A 19,661-nucleotide genomic window follows, 5' to 3' on the forward strand; every position below is an offset into this window, starting at 1 on the left:
TCAAGCAGCCATGTATCGCCATGCCGCCCAGCTTCTAGGTCCCGGTTTAGGGGTGACATTCTGAAAATGAAACTATCATGGGTGGAGCCTGGATAGTTGGCATATACTGAGGTGATGATTCCCTTGGCATCACATACTACTTGCACATTGATGGAATGCCAGTGCTTGTGGTTTCTATAGATGTGCTCAGTTGCCCTGGGTGGACGTAGAGCCACATGGGTGCAATTAACGGCACCTAGCACTTTGGGGAAGTGTGCCACCCCGTAAAAGTCCTGGACGGCAGCCTGCCTTTCTGCAGGTGTTCTGGGCATGTATATGTGCCTGCGGACTTAGGGGCATGCAGTCATGATGGCCAACACCTGGTGTAGGCAGCGTGACTGCGCGGCCTGTGAGACCCCCCCCCCCCACTATGGCACTTGTCCGCTGAAATGAACCAGTGGCCAAGAAGTGCAGTACATTGAGCACCTTTTCCAAGGGGCTCAGTGCTTGGGAGCACAGGGTGAGTGATGTGAGGTCATCCTCTCACTCACTCACTCACCAGGTCGAGTATTATGTGTGGTGGAAACCTGTACCTCCCATACACCTGGTCATCAGGCATCCCAAAAAGGCTGGTCCTGGGTGTAAAAATGCGGGCCCTGGCTATCCTCCTCCTCCTGCGGTGTCCCACGACCACTGCTGCGAGGAACGGTATATTCATCGTAGCGTCTGAGCTTGTTTGTTGTTTGCACGCACTTTTATGCTGCGCGGGGCCGCATACGCCTGCTTCCTGCTGGCGTACGTGTTTCCGGATTAGCACGTCTTTTTTGGCGCACGCGTTTCCCCTGTTCGATTCCATGAATACGTGCTGTAGGCGTGCGTTCTGCGCATTTCCCTCCTGTACTTCCCCCATAACGCCCACATTTTCACGCGTTGTTCCCCATTCCGCGTGTTCCGCCCCATGTTCCGCCCACTTTTGTTGTGTGCGCCGCACTATGGGCACTTTCACTGTGCGCGTAGCGCACAGCGTTTGATGACGTGTGCACCCGCGTGCGCCACGCACGATTTTAGCACACATCCCAGGATTTACATGCGCACAGACTTCCATGAATCGATTTGCATGGCTTTCGCACGCTTGCGCTGCGATTTTCGCGCTTGCGCTGCGATTCGCATGCTTTTGCACGCTTGCGCTGCGATTTTCGGCGCACATTAATTCCATGAATCGCCCTGTAAATTGGTATATCTACACACTTAGTGAGCCAGGACAGAAGACGATACACCAAAAATGTAAGATGTGTTGGTTTCCAAAGATGGTACACTAAATCTAAAACATCAATTAAGACAATTCTGCACTGCATTAATAAGGCAGTGGTGTGTAGTTGACAGTAGATGCGAACTATGCCCTCAGGGGTCAGGTTCAAGAACAAAATCGGGACATTACGTTAAGAATGAGAAATGATGAAAGTGGGCCCAATCGGGAACCCAGAGAAGAAGGAACATGTGTCTATGCAGCAGAATCTGAAACAGGTGGAACGAATTGGGAGGTGGCTGCATAGGAAATTGGCAGTTGTTTTAACACCTTAAGCATCTAAAACCTGAGACTCAGAAGGTCCTCAATACAAATTGAACTGATCAAGAAAATTCTGCATCAAGAAAAAGTTTTAAGAACGCATCCTTGCTTAGACAGTCATTTTCTCAGGTTTGTCACATAAGGCACTTATACAAAGTCAAGGGAGTCATATCTGACCACACGAGAAAGGATGACACAGTGATGATATGCATAACATTTTATCCAGCATTAAACAAAAATCAGATAATGACAAATCAACTTGATTACAAATTAGGAACAGACTAATACTTATCAAGTAACATTTCTTTTTTTTTAAACAGCTATAGCAAATGACTTGGGTAGCCACATGACCAATTCTTCCATTGGTAGCTTTTAGCTCCAAACACTTCCAGCTTTATTTCATGTACAAATAGGCAATCAGCTTGGAATATGCGAGTCAGAACCCTGGCATTGTTTAAGGGTGTTATGAGGTGTCAAACAGGGTACTGGAAGAAAATAAAATCAATGTGAGGACATTTGAATTGTCTTTAAAGAAGAAAAATTGTAGATCTTAAATTCTAATTGTAAGGCATGGCACAGACATCTATTATTGAATTCTCTTTTCTGTTTAATCAGCAACAAGGAAAACGTGTATGTGCTAGGAATATATATAAATTGCGGATTTTATGGAAAGATTAAAATTATCCATGAATTGCAGGGACCCCCTTGATAATAACTAATAGGATCTATACAAAGGATAAGGTGAAAACCCTAATGTCAAAAATGCTGCGACCTAAATTCTTCAAATCTTTGGGTCTAATAATACATGATTGTTATATTCAGCATTTTGCATCTCTAGTTGTAATCTTTATGTCATCAAGTGACTCTTTACAAATTGTGGATTATCCATTTATTTTAATATGGTTGTATCCTAATTATAAGATGTAATTTTAATATGTAGCACTATGCGCTTTTATACATTAGAGATGCCATCATAATAATATGAAAAGGTAACATGCATTTCTTTATTTACAACGGTTATCCTTCATTAAGATTATCTAAGATCTGGGTTGGTCGAATAGTAGTACAAAGGCGCCCGCAAGGGTAACAAACTGCCTCTATTCTTATATCAGATCAACTTTGGGGTTCGGACTCATGTGTATCACTATGAATATTTACAGTATATATATATTTTTTGATTTCCTTGTTCTCCTTGTGTACTCATGTTGAAACCCATATGATAGAGACATACCATAAAGGCACCCGCAAGGGCTACATACAGCCTCACAGGTATATGTATGAATCACATGTGGTTTTACAATATGCACTTTTTGATAGCACATAGCACTTTGTTATTTAATAGTTCATCTCTGTTTACGTAGCACACAGCACTTTAATACATATGAATTATCTGTATTTTGAAAGCACATGGCACTTTACTGCAGTATTAGATATGGCATTTCTTTCGCCCACTTGGGCTGTTTGGACAAAAAAAGAAATGTTGAATACCTATTCGTCTGTATAATTTCCAAAATGGTGGAAATTTGAACAGAATTAATATTTAACCAATAATCCCATGCAAATCGTCCACCTTTAACCCACTTGGGTTAAATGACATTTTGGACGACTGCAAGGGGAGCTACAACTTTGTATTCCCTTTAATGTGATTTAAATGAGGGCACTGAAAGAGTGTTTACAAAGTTCCAACATGGCTGTGTTTTTGTCTTTCAATAGCTAACTCACCTAAGTGCTAAACACTGTAGATGGACTTACACACTTTTGTCTATAACACAACAGTCCTCTCTCCTTGTCACATACCAGACGAAGCCCGAGCAAAGTGAAACGCGTCGTTCTCCTTTTTTTGCACTAAACTGTTGCTGCCTTCTTTGTCCATGCATTTTTAATCAATAAAGGACACTTTGGCTGCACGGTAAACACTGTCTGTCTGTGGATTTGTTTGAGATATCAAATTTATCACTATGAGCACAGCCGGAGTGCTGTTGCGCCCCTGATTGGTATCCCTTTTCGTTTAATATATATATATATATATATATATTTAATATATATATATATGATACATTACTCCCGTAATCGTATTTCTGATGCTTGTATCTGCTTAGATTCACAATCTATGCATAGGCCGACATCTAGTGGAAGCTGCAGAGTATTAGAGTTGTTTTTTTTCTAAACTCGAAAAGGTACGTCGACAGGGCGTGCCAGTAATACTATCCTTAGTGTGACGTCTACTGTACCCATGGTACTTCACGCGTCGAGGTCCGTCAGATTGTGTGTGTGTGTGTGTGTATGTATATATATATATATATATATATATATATATATATATATATATATATATATATATATATATATATATATATGCAACTTCCAAAACCCTTTCAAAGGGGCAGCTATCTCCTCTCTCCCTATCTAGAGCTAATATTCAGACACAGCACATCCTCTTTGCTTGCTGCTGCACAGATAGAGGAATATAGCCTTCTCACCCCCGAATGGTCTTCCTTAAAATGCTACATACTCACAGGAGTCCAGCTTGCACCTGCATGGCCCCACAAAGAAGATTCTTAATTTCACGGCAACAGACACGCAACATCGGCAGACTTTGAAACTGTGTGTCAATGTGCCTTGCTGTTGTGGCGCAGAACTGGAGGTGAACTTCCAGCGATGGCTACTAGGTGGCGTTGTGGAATGTGTGACTTGGCTCAAATTGACTTTCCTATGAACCCACAGCACTCCTGGACAGTAGGCTATTTTGTATCTGAACACTTCCATCTCTGATGCCACGGACAAGACAAAGCTCAACTTATCCACTAACCTTTCAGTAGAGATGGTCATTTTCATTTTTTTGGTTTTACTATGTTACAGCTACTTCTTTCTTCTACCCAGGCTCTACATACCTAGGTCTTAGGCTCTATAACTGGTCATGTTGGGTACTCATCTAAACCCTTAGTCTGCTCGGATACCATCAGCACTAGACCCTGGGTACAGGTCATCCCATATGTACTAGGATACTTTGGATGAAGAAGTGCCTCCTGCTTCTGATCAGACTTCTACAAGTGCTGAAGTCAGTAGAGGCCTCAGTGGAGAAGTTATGTTTTAACCAATGGCCCTCTCGTTCACCAAATTTCTAAGACATGGTGCTCCTTGCTACATGTATCCTCAAAATGTAATTGTGTATCCATGGGCGGTGTGAGGTTTCACTATTGGAAACCTGCTTCAGAAGGGAAACCAGCACTGACACAATCTGTTGATCCAAATATAGGGTGCTTTCTGGACAAATATGGTAAAGACCCCAGTAATTGGCTTGGCACTGTTGCCAAGATAGGATTCTGGATGTGGGACATGGAGCGTTCATTAGTGAAGAGTTTCTATCTGGCAGACCCATCTAAAGCGAATGACTTTGATGCCCATAGTGGCGACGCACAGAGGTACCTTTTTTTCGGTCATGCCAAAGCTTCACTCAGAGTTGAAGAGCATAAATGAAGAAAAATAGCACACTGAATAGAAGTGGCAGCTTCAATTCAGCTAGGCATTTGGCCACCTAGCTGAAAGATCAACTGGTAGACACTAATGGGCTTCTTCGGGAAACATTATGTTAAGAACGTTAGCAGATAGGTCACTATCTTTTCCACACTTGGTGGACTCTCAACAACAGTTAAAAGATTGTTTTATCCCAAGGACTGATTAAAACAAGGTCATTTGAGTAGTGAGGAGCAAAGATAGTCAGGCTTTGGCAGCTCCTTTCAGGGTCGATATCAAACCTACGTACCAGAATCGCAACTGGTTTTCTTTCCCAAAATGGGTTAGTTGCAACAGGGACATTTCTTCAAGTGAACACATGGTGCTGATTGATTTAACGGTTAGTCATTCTACCCCATTTCAACTGATTTCGGTTCACGTGTCTTTCTTCAGCACCATGGTGCTTCACACAGCTTCTTTGTCCATAGGGAGACTACTAAAAAGACAGGAGAAGCCACTCTTGATTTATTTAGACAATATTTTCAAAATGGCAGGTGGAGAGCCATGTTCCGAAGCTTTCAATCTCTTGGACGGACTTGCGTTTCTCGTTAAATCAGAAAAAGTAAGACAAGTTTACCTATACTGAAGATAGATCTGTGTTGACCTGGAACTTCAGAAGATGCATCTTCCCTACACCATCCCTTGTCAAATATTCACTCCATAAAAAAAAGAGAATGGAGGATCGCTCTCTCCTTGTTAGTTAGATCCCTTAAACATCTGACCCAGATAAACGACCCTTTATCACTCATCTGACTGAACCTTAGAGGCTGATGATCATTTAGTTGCATCTAGAACAGTCCAAAGTAGATTGGGTGCCTTTGACATCACCAAAAAAAGAGACCAGAGGATGGATCTTTTATGTGGAGACTGCACTGGTGGGGACATCTTTAGTGCCTTCCTAGATTAACGCATAGAATCAGATGCAAACCTGGTGGGACAGGATGCCAGGTGTGAAAAAAAAACTCAAGCCGGGACAGAGGATCTTTGCAAAAGATCAGGTCCATTGCTCCACCACCAACATTCTACACATGGAACATGTGCCAGCATCCACTAGATCCATTGCTTAGAGCTAACACATTTGAGGGCTCTTCTAAACATGACCAATATGTGATGGGAGCTTCGCTGTCCGCATCACTTGGCATCAGCTGAAATTCTTGAAGGTTTGCACAATACGGTGGTAAACTAGTGCTACAGGACCGGTGGACTGCATTAATTGGCATCTGTTCAAACCAATGTTCAAGCACTTTAGTCTCCATTGTGATTTCAGGCGGCTGGGACTGTTGTTTCAGGTCTGAATATACGGCTTACAATCTTTTTCAAATGTGGGTCAGGCACAGGCACCATGGAAACAGGCATTTTTCCAAACCTGGGGTCAAAGTTTGCTTTATGCATTCCGTCCCTTTCCCCTTATTTCATGGCTTCAAAAGGTTTGCAGACAAAAGTCAAACATTCTAGTATTCCCCCTCATGTTACACAAGCGTGGTATCTGATAGCTTTGTAAGTGAGCAAATACATTGCTCTACCTCTCCTCCCGGTGGTCCCGGGATTCATGTCAAACCTAGAGCGTTGCGTCCATCCCATTATCCAGGAAAGAACCCAGGTTTTCATGCTAAGGGAAATTAACCCACAGCACTCCTGGACAGTAGACGTGGTTTGGGGAATTCCGGGATTTGATTTCCCTCCACGGACCTTTCAGAGGTAGCTGTGAGGTTTTTGTGAGAATCATGGCCCCATGTGCACAAAGACACACATACCTACTATCCCTCCTGATAGAGGCGTAAGATTCCCGCTTTTTTAGCTTTCTCATGCCTAAAATAATTAAATCCCCAATGCAATCCAATGGGGAAAAACTTTCTCCTGCTTCCTGTAACATCTCCTCTCTCCCAGGAGCTCCAAAATGTTGGCATCATGTATGGAAAGGTATAGTTTCTACCTGGAACGTCTGGGTTTGCTGGTGTGTAACGAAGAACCTGGACCCATTGAAGTCAAGTGTAGTGGAGGGTGCGCATTTCCTGTATCACACTCTTATTGTTCGGAAAAATTCTTACAGATTGGCCACTTCAGCTTAACAAGAAATGTTCTGCAATTACCTTGCTTATTGCTCTGCTAATGTATACGTTGCCATGTCACAGACGAATAGCACTCCTCAAAGGGTTGTGGTCCCAGTACCAACGTTTTTCCTTACGGTTGATAAAAATAAATATAAAAGAATGCATTATTACTCGCCTTCCTGCCCTTAAAATCTCGAATTTCTTTGGATGCTAGCAAACTAGTTATGTTGCCACAGTGAATCTCAGTAAAGCAGCATCTTACGTTTTTTGTTTTCATTGTACAATAATTTTACTGGGGTGGCTGTAATCACAAGGCACTTTCATTGAAACAAGAAACTGCGATACACAATTTAAACAGTAGGGGGGTGTATAAAGCAATGGATAAGCAGATCCACAGTGGGAACAATATTTCACATGAAAAAAGAAATGTAGCTGTGTGCATGCCCCCGGCTGAGTCACAAAATGCAAGTTACTCCTTTCTTTTTTTTGTTTTTTAAAGGACAGATGCAAGTTTTCACCATAGTCTATTAGCGCTTGGCACGTGCAAACGGGTAAAATATCTATTCAAGTGTGCTAGTTGCACTAGCACAGATTTGAGGTTTTAAATGTATTGTAATAAAATATTTATACTGTATATACACGTTTGGCTATAGCATTGGCCAACCTCCAGCGGTGCGAGTACTTTCACGCAAACGAGTGACCATTTCACGTAATAACGGGTATTCCCATCGACCGTTCTATGTTTACAGTGTGGTAATCACAGTGCAGCTCCTCTGGAATGGGGCCTAGGCGCGCGGCATGCATATCTCAAATAAGGTACCAGCCTCCCCCCATTTTGGAGATGCTCACGCTTAGTGCGCCACCTCTCACAGCCGCCATTTTGCGTTGGCGGTTTCAATGGGCCTTGCTTGGCTGCATGTACACATCCACGTGGGCCATCGTATATGCCAATACAGTATGACATTCATTGAAGGGTGTGGTGCTCATACGAGATGCACGTGGATATTGATTAGTAACAGCAATGTTTACGTTTTTCCTATATACATTGGTTATTTCAGTATTCGCATATTCTAGAACAGGGCTTTGCTATGGAGTACAGGGGATCAGTCCCAAGTACTTTCTGGAACCTGCCTGGAAATCAGGAATAGTACAATTCGCACATCACTTACTTTGTGCATTTCCCAGAGATTAGTAAGCTGAGCTGTAGTGTTTGTTCTTTTCGTTGTAGGCCTATGCTGCTGCCTTAACCACCCCAAAGCCTGAAATGAGAACTTCTTACGACTTTAAATGTACTCATTGCGGACATGATTCATATAAGGTTACATCTTTCATTTACAATACTGGAAAGGTTAGACATGGCCATAAGGAGAAGGCTACCACTTAGTAAGGATTTCCCTATTTCCATGGCATGATCAACCAGACACAAAACAAACCCAACACTACAAAACTACAAACAAACAAAAAAAATCACAATATTCTTCTATGGCAATATATCTTCGAGTTATACAACATATTTCACCTTGAAATCTAGAAACTAAAAAAGTCACATGTTTTAAATTCAGATGTCAACAAAAATAAAACAGTTTTCATGCAAAAACTGTATTTTCGTAAGTGCTAAATAAGCCACGATGGATGGCGCACAATATTCTAAGTACACAGCTCGCACGTGTTCTCCACGTACAATCCAGCACAATCCAGCACACGTCCTGCGGTCCTAGTGCTCCTCAGCTTGGAATGCTAGTCTTGTGTCCTCTGGGTGGACAGGTGTGACCTTGGTGCTTAGCAGTGTATAAATGTACGGCCAGATTCTGTTGGTCTCAGTCCCAGAAATGGTGTGCAGGACCCCTCTGCTCCTGGAAAAAATAAATCACACAAGAGCTCAAATTAAAAAGTGATCTATAGAAAGAAAATCACAGTGAAAAGACATCTAGTAGGTGTTAGGTTGCTTCAGAGCCACAGAAAACAAATGTCAAAGCAAACAAGTCGAAATGTTTTTTAAAAAAAATCAAACTAGAAAATCATATGCTGTTTTTAGCCTTACGTCGGTTTACCGGAAAAAACCTACTTGAAACTGATGATAGCATTTTGGTCATAGAAAATAAAAATGGCGTAGAATGGCCAGGAGTAGGTATAGATGAGGAGGAGGGGCAAAGTGCAAGGCTCGCGAGCAATATGGAAGTCATTTGAGGGTAGTTACGAGCACCATCGGTTACCAGTGGCAATCTCCTTGATACTACTGGCCTTATAAATTAGTTAGGAGTACCACCAGCTACCCGTGGCAATCTCCTTGATGCTATTGGCACTCTTAATTAAATGTGAAAGAGTGATCTATGCTCAGTGGAAAAAAACAATGTTGGCCTCAAAGAAATCTGTACAGTGATCTTTTCAAACCTATGACTACTTGCACAGCGGGAGCCGCCACCAGCACAAGGAATTCCGGAAGGAGAATATGCTTTGTCCCTTTGCAGAAGGACACTGAATATTTTCCACAAAAGCACCTGCCATGGCACCTTCGAAATTAATAATATCCCTCTATGTACAGTCTGTAGGTGGAGGCAGGTTTTAGTGCAGGGGATGAGGGGGTGGGCAAGCAGCTCTTCATGGGGCACTGGTCAACTTTCGCTCCTTTCCGGGTGACATAGGGTGCATCAGGATTGGATGAGACCGTCAGAGCCCCCTAGATCTGCCAATGCCCCTCTGTGTACCCAATGGATCCCTACAAAGGAGAACTTGGGCCCAACCAGTTATTGGCAGGCCAACCGTTTCCCTTCTTGGGGCAAGCTGATCCTCACAGAACTAACTATCTCAAAATCATCATTTGAAACTGATCCAATAGGATCTATAATGATTCTTTGCATTAGTCCAAACACCTATCACAGTTTGATCATATATCCTAAAATACATTCATCTAAAGTTCAAAACTAAAGCTTAATCACATTCCGATCATTCATCATGATTGAAATCTGTTTCCAACAATAACTCATTGTACAGCACGTGCCAATGTTTCGCCCTACTTGGGTTTTTCGAGGTTATCAAAACTTGTATATATTCTGTACAAGATGAAAAAAGAGAAAGAGAAGGAAGATTAGGACTAGTATTCAAAGTCTAATACATAATGTAAATGCTAATAACACATAATTCATTCGTATTTACATTTGGTTCTTGCTACAATAAAGCTCTGGTGTTTCGAGCAACGGTCCCTTATTACAAGAATAACACATTTATGGCCATGTAAAAATTCCTGAAATAAAAATGTAATTATAATAAACAGTGGTATAACTACCATTGTATAATTATTGTTATCAGGGATCTGGCCAAGGCAACCACCCTGTGCCCATTGCAACCATGCACATTTTATTGGGCAAACCAACAAGAACAGTTTCTACTCTGCACCGGCACTGTGTGCAACTGTGCCGGTGCATCCTTCAAGATCTGCGAGCGGGTGCCGTTCCGCCCGCCAGGTCAGAGCTGGCATTCTGAAAGGCACCCGCTCGCAGAACTCGTAGTTTGCCGGTCCGGAAACAACAGTACCGGCAAGCTTACTGGTACCATTGTTTCCAGACCGGCAAACTTGTAACGAGGCCCTTACTCTACCTTTCCTTTCAGCATCTGTACAATTATGAAACAGTTGATTTTCTGTAGCACTTCGTGCACGTGTAATCTTCTTTGTATTTAAAAGCTCACTTGATTCTTTAGTCATTAGTTTCCGTAGGATCCCTACATCCTCTTCAGCCAGAGGACTTTGCTAGCTTCTTTCTTTGCTCTTTTTCATATTACTTCAGTGAGATGCTCCCTTAGGTTTTCATCATTTCGGGGATACATTCCGTAAGGTTGTCTCAATGGTTGTCTTCTTTCGAACACAAGTTGTGGTATTGGCACAACGGCAGGTGTCAAACACAGCACTGTCTCATTTCTCCAACATATGGGAGGCAGGGGGGCGGGGTCTCCTGCAGAGGTATACAGCTGCTCCTCTACATGTGGGTGCACCTGACAAGTTTGCCAGGAGATTGCTGGTAAACCTGGAAGGTGATGAAGTGAAAGACCTCATCCCCCACCTTCCCACCAGATGAAGTTGAATCATAGGTGGGACTCAAGGAAGCACTAAGCACCTACTTTGACCCTAACAAAAATATATATCACGAAAGGAACACCTTTAACAATTGGTGGTAAATAGAAGGTGAGTGCATGGATGTATTCGCAACCCGCCTCCGCATGTTGGTAGCACACTGATTTCCACAAATCTACGTATGAAGCAGCGATCAGCCTGAGAATCATAGGATGTTGCTTGTCAGCATTTCGGAAGAATTTACTAAAGAGAATCACTCCCACTTGCTACTATATTGCTGATGGCCAGAACGGAAGCCAGAGCAGACCCCCAGGCGTCTCTGATTGAAGTCAGCAAAGGATCGGCAAAGGAACAAATCTATCAGATCACGCAAGGTGGGAGAAGCAAAGAAATCTCCACTAATCCACCAAGAAGATATCAATCATCAGGAAGAGGCTGCCACTGTGGCGTGCCTTTTCCTCATGAAGCGGGTGTAAAATGCCCTGCATTCGGACAAAAATGTACCACCTGGGGTAGTCTGCAACTCCCCACCCAGCAGAAGGCAAGAACACAGCCTCACCCACGCACGACAAGAATATATCATGCATGACCCTGCAATGAGAAGAGACGCAAGTGCAAGGAAAGATCTTGTCAGCCACGTAAAACAAGACACCCTGGAAGATCTCCTTCACCCTCACCATCTGGAGAAATGTATCACAATGAATATGCGTACACGATGAAGGAAAGCGGTGTTGACATACGAGTGGGTGAACATCAGGCCAAGTTAGTCATTGACAGAGGTGCAACTCTAAATATCATATGCATGTCATTTTTGCAAGATGACCCATCCTCCACGACTGACAGCATCACAATTGAACGTTTTTCAGAGGTCTGCAAAAGGCCAGGTACGCAATCATGTAAAGATTTCCACAAAACACCAGAATGAAGTGCAGTTGCTGAGCTTAATATACTATCAGGGGAGATTACAAGGGGAGACACCCGGAAGTAATCTATTGAGCCACCCTACAGACATTGAAATAAACCTTGCTACAGTGATTTACTCCATGCAACATGATGCACCTATAATGCAGGCGTTTCCAGCACTATTTAAAGGTATCGGATGCCTGAAAGGGAATCCCCATCACTCCACATCGATTAATCCATTGCGTCAGTAGGACAACATTCACAGAGAATACCAATTCACCTTCAGCCTCAGGTGGAAAAGGAACTACGATGCATACTGGCAGATGATATCATTGAACCAGCAAGTAGCGAGACGCCCTGGGTAACTCAAATGGTAGCAGTGCCTAAGAAAGGAACACTTCACAAGTTATGCATATGTGTGGAAATGAGGTAGGCCAACAAAGCAATTGGACATAAAAGGCACAGTGGAATGCACCTCAGTGATATGGTTAGTTTATTGAATTGAGCAAAAATATTCACGAAGCTTGATCTAAACAAAGAATATCATCAGATCGAGCTTGATGAACAGTCCTGATACATAACATTTGCAACCCACATCAGATTATTCAGATACAAGAGGCTCAGATTTGGCATATCCTCAGCGGCAGAGATTTTCAACAGTGTCCCAAAGGTTTATTCGACACATAGGAAACAGCTTCAACTGTAGTGATGACATTCTGATATTCAGCGCCACCACTGAACAACAAAATCAAGCACTCCGACAGGTGTTTAATGCACTTGTAGAAGCGGGCTAACTTTGAACTTTGAAAAATGCACATTCCAGAGATGTCAGATCATTCTTAGGGATGGCAATCTATTGCAGCTGTTATCTCAGGGATTTTGCCACCAACACTGCCCCTCTTAGGGAGCTCACCAAGCAAGGAATGGGGTTGAAGTGGTCACAGGAGTGCTAGGATGCATTCAAGCAGATCAAAAGAGCATTGCGTCAGTAGAACACATGGCATACTTTGACCTGACCATGTGCACAGAACTGACAGTAATCGTCAGTCCAGTGGGTCTAGAGGCAATTCTGGTCAGCATCGACAAGGGAGAGAAATGCCCAGGACAGTGAACACGTTTGCAGGCAAATGTTTTACACGTAGAGAAACATTACTCTCAACTTGAAAAAGAAGGCCTCACAATTGTATGGGCCTGCAAAAATGTTCAGATGTTTCGGTTAGGAAAACCATTTACCATAGTGACAGATCATCAGGCTCTGGTGAACATATATGGAAATCCTCAGTGCAAGATGCAAACACACAGAGAGGTGGGGAATACGGTTACAAGATTTGAAATTCACAAACCAGGGAAAGAACATAACCCAGTGGACTTCATGTCACGGCATCCACTCCGAAATCCGTCGGCATTTAAACAGGTGAGATATGAATTGTTCTGTGTCAGCTGATGGACTCATTATGAGGGGAAATCGTATTATCATCCCCACAGATCTGCAGCAACAAGTTATAGACCTGGCCCATGAAGGGTACCGAGCAATGGAGGCCACCAAACATCACATCAGAGATACCATGTGGTTTCCCGGAATAGAAGAGATGGTGGAACATACAATCAGGGCATGTCACTTGTGCCAGAGCACATTGATGGCAAGCAATCCCGAACCTCTCCAGATGTCAGAGATGCCAGGTTTGCCATGGACTCATCTCTCAAATTTCTTCGGACCCTTTGGTGACAGCAAATATTGGATGGTTGTCATGTACAAATACTCCCAATTCCCCATCGTGCAAATTATATCTTTCACGGCAGCAAGCACCATCATCCTGGAACTAGACAACCTATTCTCTGCATGGTGTATTCCGGAGGTACTCAAGTCGGACAATGGTCCGCCATTCAGAGGCCTTACGTTTGCTCGATTCATGAGCTACATGAACATCCATCACAAGAAGATTACTCCCTTATGGCCTAAGGCCAATGGCATGGTTGAACAGTTAATGGGCAGTTTGAAGAAGGTTCTTCAGCAGAATAAACTAAGATCAATGTCACTCAATCAGGCAGTGTGTAATATGCTTTGAGATTACAGGAACTCTACTCACGGAACGACCAGGTGGTGTCCCTCTGAGCTGCTCTTTGGGCGAAAGGTGAAGACAAGACTTTCTCACATTCCGGGTGCCCCGACAACGGCATTGAAAATGTGCTAGCTATGGATGCTTCAAAGACATGAAATGCTATGCGGATGCAATGAGTCATGCCAGGAACTCTGTCATACAGACGGGGGACAAGGTCCTTGTTTGTTGAAGACCACAAAGGAAATCAATTCCCCATTTCATCCCAATCCCATGGTCATATTACATGTGAAAGTTTTGATGGTGATGACCCAATCTGCTGAACTAGTAATCATGTGGAAACATTTTTACTTCAAAATATACAACACCAAAGGAGAAGATTTCAATGAAGAAAGCAGTGAGGTGAACCAGGAAAGTGGTCCAGAGAATGAAACTAGGGATGCACCAAGTGAGCTTCTGACGAGACCAGCGAAAAACATCAGGAGACCAATACGGCTAACAATGGAAATCTAAGGACAGAGAGAAACGTGAATGTTTTGTATGCCCAAAAGGGGAGATGTGGTGTCCTGTAAGGACATGGTTAAAGGTGGACGGGCTCAAACTCATCACTCCATGGCACAGTGAATGGGCGAGTGCAGCCTCACACATGCGCAGTGAAGTTTTACTGCGCTCTGCATTACGAGATGGAGAGCGCAATAAGGAGGTTTGCGCTTCACTTCAGGCTTTGTGTACTCTCTTTCCCATGCAGTGTGGTCATCTTTACCTGCTGCACCCTGCACCTTCATGGAGGTACCCTCAATTCCCTAATATGCTTGGGGACGTGAAAGCGCCTTACAACCTTCACCACTCTGGACAGCACTCCCCTACTCGTAGGTCACTGGCACTTCACTGCCGTCATTGAAGTTTGGAGAGTCGCAAAGGTGACCCACAGTGATGGTGTTAGGTTTCCGCACCGCTGGTCTTTGCTTGCGGGTTGGAGGTGCAGCAGTGCACCTTCAAGATGGTGCTTTCTTGCATCCATCATTGCCCTTACCAAAATGGCACCCACCTTAGGTGTATGCGTCATTAAGTGCTGAACTTGAACTGCTTCTTTCACCACAGTCTCCATAAAGACGCTGGTTAGATGGTAAGCCTTGCGTTGCAACTGCACTCCCCCTCCCCCGTGTTGCCACTATGCTCAGTTCTTACCTTGCTTACTCCTTGTCCTTCTGCATTTAACCTATTTCCTAGTGTTTCCTTTTTCTCCCATGCTGCCGATATTCCTCCAGGGCCTCTCCTGCCTTATTCCTTGCCACTCTGTGTTCTTATTTTCCTCTTACTTTTGCATCATACCTTGGATTACATACTCCTACATCATATTTTGGATTACTTACTCCTGCATGATACCTTGGAGTACTGGAATACCATCATCTGCTACTGCTTATCCAAAACTCCATGAGCAGCTTTCTACACCGAGGGTTTTTTCTCTCTTGAGTTTTCCCTCACATTAGGTTTGCCCTCCGAGGTTGCCATCTTGCGACTCTGTTATCCCAGGGAGCAGAGTGGCTGCCCGGAACGAAAGACCTTACCTCTACCCCAAAAGAGCCATCAAAAGAGACCAGGTAAGACATACATCTGACAGTCCTGACAGGTGGTTCCAGTTCCAAAAGGGCACAGAATGTGCCCACTCTTCACTGCACCATTTCCTTGCCTGGAGGGACCAGCACAGCAATGATTGCTAGTTTCTTATTTGAATATGCAGGTACAGCTCATGTGGTCCTCATCTGGCCCCAGCAAGAATGCAACATTTTATTATGTGTGCACCTGTGTGCACAGAGTGCAGTTAATTGCTTCTGTAATTGCGTAATCCCAAAGTCATCACCCTTAACTCTTTGCTGATTTCTAAATCAGTGAATCCTAGCCAGAGCACACATCCATTTCCAGACCTCACATCCCATGTCCCAGAAAGTATGGGCCCCTGGTGGGCAGGGCAGGGCATGTGAGATGCTGTGTGTGCAGGTAGCCCTTTCACCAGGCCCCTCACAAAGTATGTAAAGAAAGGCTCCCCTGATGGCGGGGCTGTGTTTGGTTCTGCAAGCGTGTGATATTTTTCAGTGCTGTAAATACTAAGGAGTTGCAACTCGGCAGAGGGTTGGAGGAATTGGAGGATGAAGCCTCATCAATGGGGGCAGGGATGGAGTGAGTGGAGTCATGGCAGACAAGTGAGAGGTTTGTAAAGAAAAATAATTAAACACACAATCAGATATCACTTGACATGACTAATTTAGTGTGCATTTGTAAGGCGCTTATACATCAAGTAAATTGTGTTTCAAAGCGCCCACACAGCAACAGGGAGGGAACAAGGGAGTCAAAGGCAAATCTAACAATGAAAGAAGCAGTCCTACTCGGCCGTGTGAGCATTCAGAGCGTGCAAGTGCAGAGAGAGAGGGATGAGAGAGGGGGGGTGGGAGGGATAAGGGCTAGGAGTGATAGGGAGGGAAGTCACAAATCACAATAAACCAACCTGACTATATGCATGTATCACTATAATAACAGGCTGAGCAGAACGAGGGTAATTGTAGCTTTATTTTCTGAATGGAAGACGTTTACAATATACAAAGTAATTTCAGCCTATATAATATCCGTTACAACTGTACTACCAAGACTGAAAGAAACAGTGAAAGAAAACATATCATGCAATCCCCTTTGTGTAGCCATTGTTCCCCTCCACATTGCGAACTGCTTAAGGGGCATGGCACAGACCATAGTCAACCCCTCAATTACAGCACCGATACTTTCAGACAGGGCAACCAGCTTCATAACTAGATTGTGTGCACCCATCCCAAGGAAGATGTGGTCCACAGTCTTATGCATTTTAATGAAGATTTTCAACCAATAAAAGTGTCCTACACTATTCTTTTTAAAGTGGTTAAAAACAAGCAAAGAAGCAAAATGTAACGTGCTTAAAAAGGACATGCATTGCACACTTCTTTATGCTTATCAAGACAGAAATAACCTCCTTTCCCCCCACTTTCTATCTCTTTTAGTGTCTATTGCTTTAAGCTCAGTAAACCTCATGCAGCATATCCCAGCTTTGTGTGATTGGTCAGTACATTATGAATTCTTACTATCTTTTTAAAGGACTTGTTGCTACCATTGATAACATTGGCACTTGAATTCAGCATGGTCATGCACTCAAGGTGAATGTATCTCAAGAAAGCGATCGTGGCATATTCTTGAGGCAATCTTAATGATAATGATGTGTTATTTACATAGCGCCTCAATCCAAAGCACTTTACAGAGCACATATTTACATACAATATCACCCAACCGAAATTGGTACTGATTTATCGACCTCAGAAAGGATGAAAGGCTGAGTTGGACTTGACGGGATTCGAACCTGCGACCTGCAGATCACGCTCAGATCGCACCAGCGAGCGCTGAACCCGATGAGCTATCTTACCGGCTTTGTTCTTGTTCCTCCATTTGTAATCCATGAAGTGCACGCCAGTATTTGTAGTGCCAGTTATCCAAACTTTTTTCTTGATACTTTTTGTTATGGTTTTGCTATTGCCCATTTGAAATTACCAATAGGGGCCAATGATGCATATTTATTTGAAGGCAAATAAAAAATGGGTAAATCGAAAACTATCAATAGAGTATTCCCTTGCCTCTTGAAATACACTTCCTTCCCATTTTCAATCAGGATGAATGTCCCTTTAGAATGATTAAGAAGTCGGTATATTTACATTTGTCTTCACGTTACAACACTACTTTTGCATGTGTACTTGTGTGGTGAATAGCGTCCCATCGTTGATTGTAGAATCCCACATGGTGCTACTACCAAAACACTAATCTTGCCTTGCTTGTGAATTTTCATCAGACAGCAAAGGCACATTAAACTCTCGCTCTCACTTGGATGAGAGCTGCAGGGAGATCATCCAAGTCTCGGCCAGGAGTAGAGTCCCAAGTCCTGCTGAGCTTTCAGGCTCTGCTGCGAAATGCCTTGAAGGGGCGCACCCACTGCCTGTCGCCGCTTCGGTCCCAATTGGCTCCCTGCTGCCCTGAACACACAATACCACGCGGGAAATCAGCGAGGCACCTTATTTTTAACGTGTAGCCCCACTGCTGCTAAAATGAATTTCGCTTTGGAAGACTAAACTCCACACCATAATGTTCCTTACTATATAATAATGGAGAACTATTATCAATCGACAGCTGCATGATAGCACAGGGTTTCCTTTGTGGCAATTATTAAAAGGAAACCAACATGTACAACTGTTACTTAACTTTTGCATGTGCACATTTCCTTGCTTATTGTAGGCACTGTGTGGCTTAACAGGTTCTGGCCTGCCAATTATTGATGCAGAGCAGAAAATTTATATATATGGATGTTGGTAAGTTCTATTATACACCCAATGGCCGACAGACCCACCCGGGTACAAAATCCACTAACACCAGCATTTTCAAACAAAGAGCGCCCCCTGAGAGTGAAATTGTTAAGCAGATATGACTTTCGTGGCAGAATCCATTTGAGCTCCTGAAATCTCAAGAATCTGGAACATTCCCCTGCAGCAGATTTAAATCTGCACAACCACATTCCATTTCTCACCTTGGTAATAGAGTGCTACAAGTAAAATCGAGCCTGAATGTAACTACTAACAGGACCAAGCATTCCTTAATGAACTAACTCTATAGTCATTTCTTCCATATCTATGGCTCAGTTAAGTAGAGACAAAGGTGGTCAATGTGATGGAGAAGCACTGTTCCGTGACTCAATGTAGTTGCCCTCATGGACCCTACTTACAACATGCCTGGTATTTCTACTCCAAAACAAGAGATCACATCCACTCTAATCCATGAACATAACATATCGTTTTTCATGTCACCGTCACTCATCGAGTCTTGTTCATCTCATCACCCTCCAGATTAGAACAGGGCACAACACATTATTTCTACGGCCCAACATCCCCCCAGTCTTGGGAGGATAGCTCAGGGGCAACGTGCTTACCTTGGAAGCAAGGCGACATGGAGCAACACAGGTTTGATCAGCAGGTCCGCACTTAGAAAGCTCTGGGTATTAAGCGCGTTATAAATAACCTATCATATCATATATGCAACACAGCTAATTTTCATCCTAATTCCACCATCTATACAAAAGATGCAGTACCTGGTTTCTCCGACCGCCATGCCTATCCCTGCAAACGTGGACGGCAAATCCCACTGTGTTTTGGCAGTCCACCTTCATGCAAGTGTGCAACACAAAAATCAGAACACCAGCTCGTCGAAGGTACTTTGATCAATTTAAGTAAGCTCTCCTTCTCCTACACTTTACTCAGCAAGGTGACAACAGTACTCCACCTAACCCATAGTCCCCCTACATTGATATTTGGGAGATTCTGCTCTTTGGGGAGAGGAGCAAAGTATTATGAGCATTACTGAATAGAACAAACAAGTGTGTTTGCGCCTGGGCCCCAGCAGCACTACCCTTGTGCTGACATGTATTTTAGACTTGGTGATCCTTGACCTCTAAAACTGAGGAAAGG

The 19,661-nt window shown here is 43.5% G+C and overlaps 1 protein-coding gene across 2 annotated transcripts in view; it reads right to left on the reverse strand.

Moving 5' to 3' along the window:
* Positions 1-1,748: 1,748 nt before the first annotated feature.
* The window catches only part of AK4 (adenylate kinase 4), a 499,316-nt gene continuing 481,403 nt past the window's right edge, over positions 1,749-19,661 (reverse strand). For both annotated transcript variants that reach the window (XM_069641982.1, XM_069641983.1), the window contains exon 6: positions 1,749-8,963. In XM_069641982.1, the coding sequence (XP_069498083.1) occupies positions 8,825-8,963 (139 nt within the window). In that variant the 3' untranslated portion in view covers positions 1,749-8,824. The remainder of the gene's footprint in view (positions 8,964-19,661) is intronic.

This window comes from Ambystoma mexicanum, chromosome 1q (genome assembly GCF_040938575.1).
Source record: "Ambystoma mexicanum isolate Mex_15411 chromosome 1q, UKY_AmexF1_1, whole genome shotgun sequence".
Lineage (NCBI taxonomy): Eukaryota > Metazoa > Chordata > Amphibia > Caudata > Ambystomatidae > Ambystoma > Ambystoma mexicanum.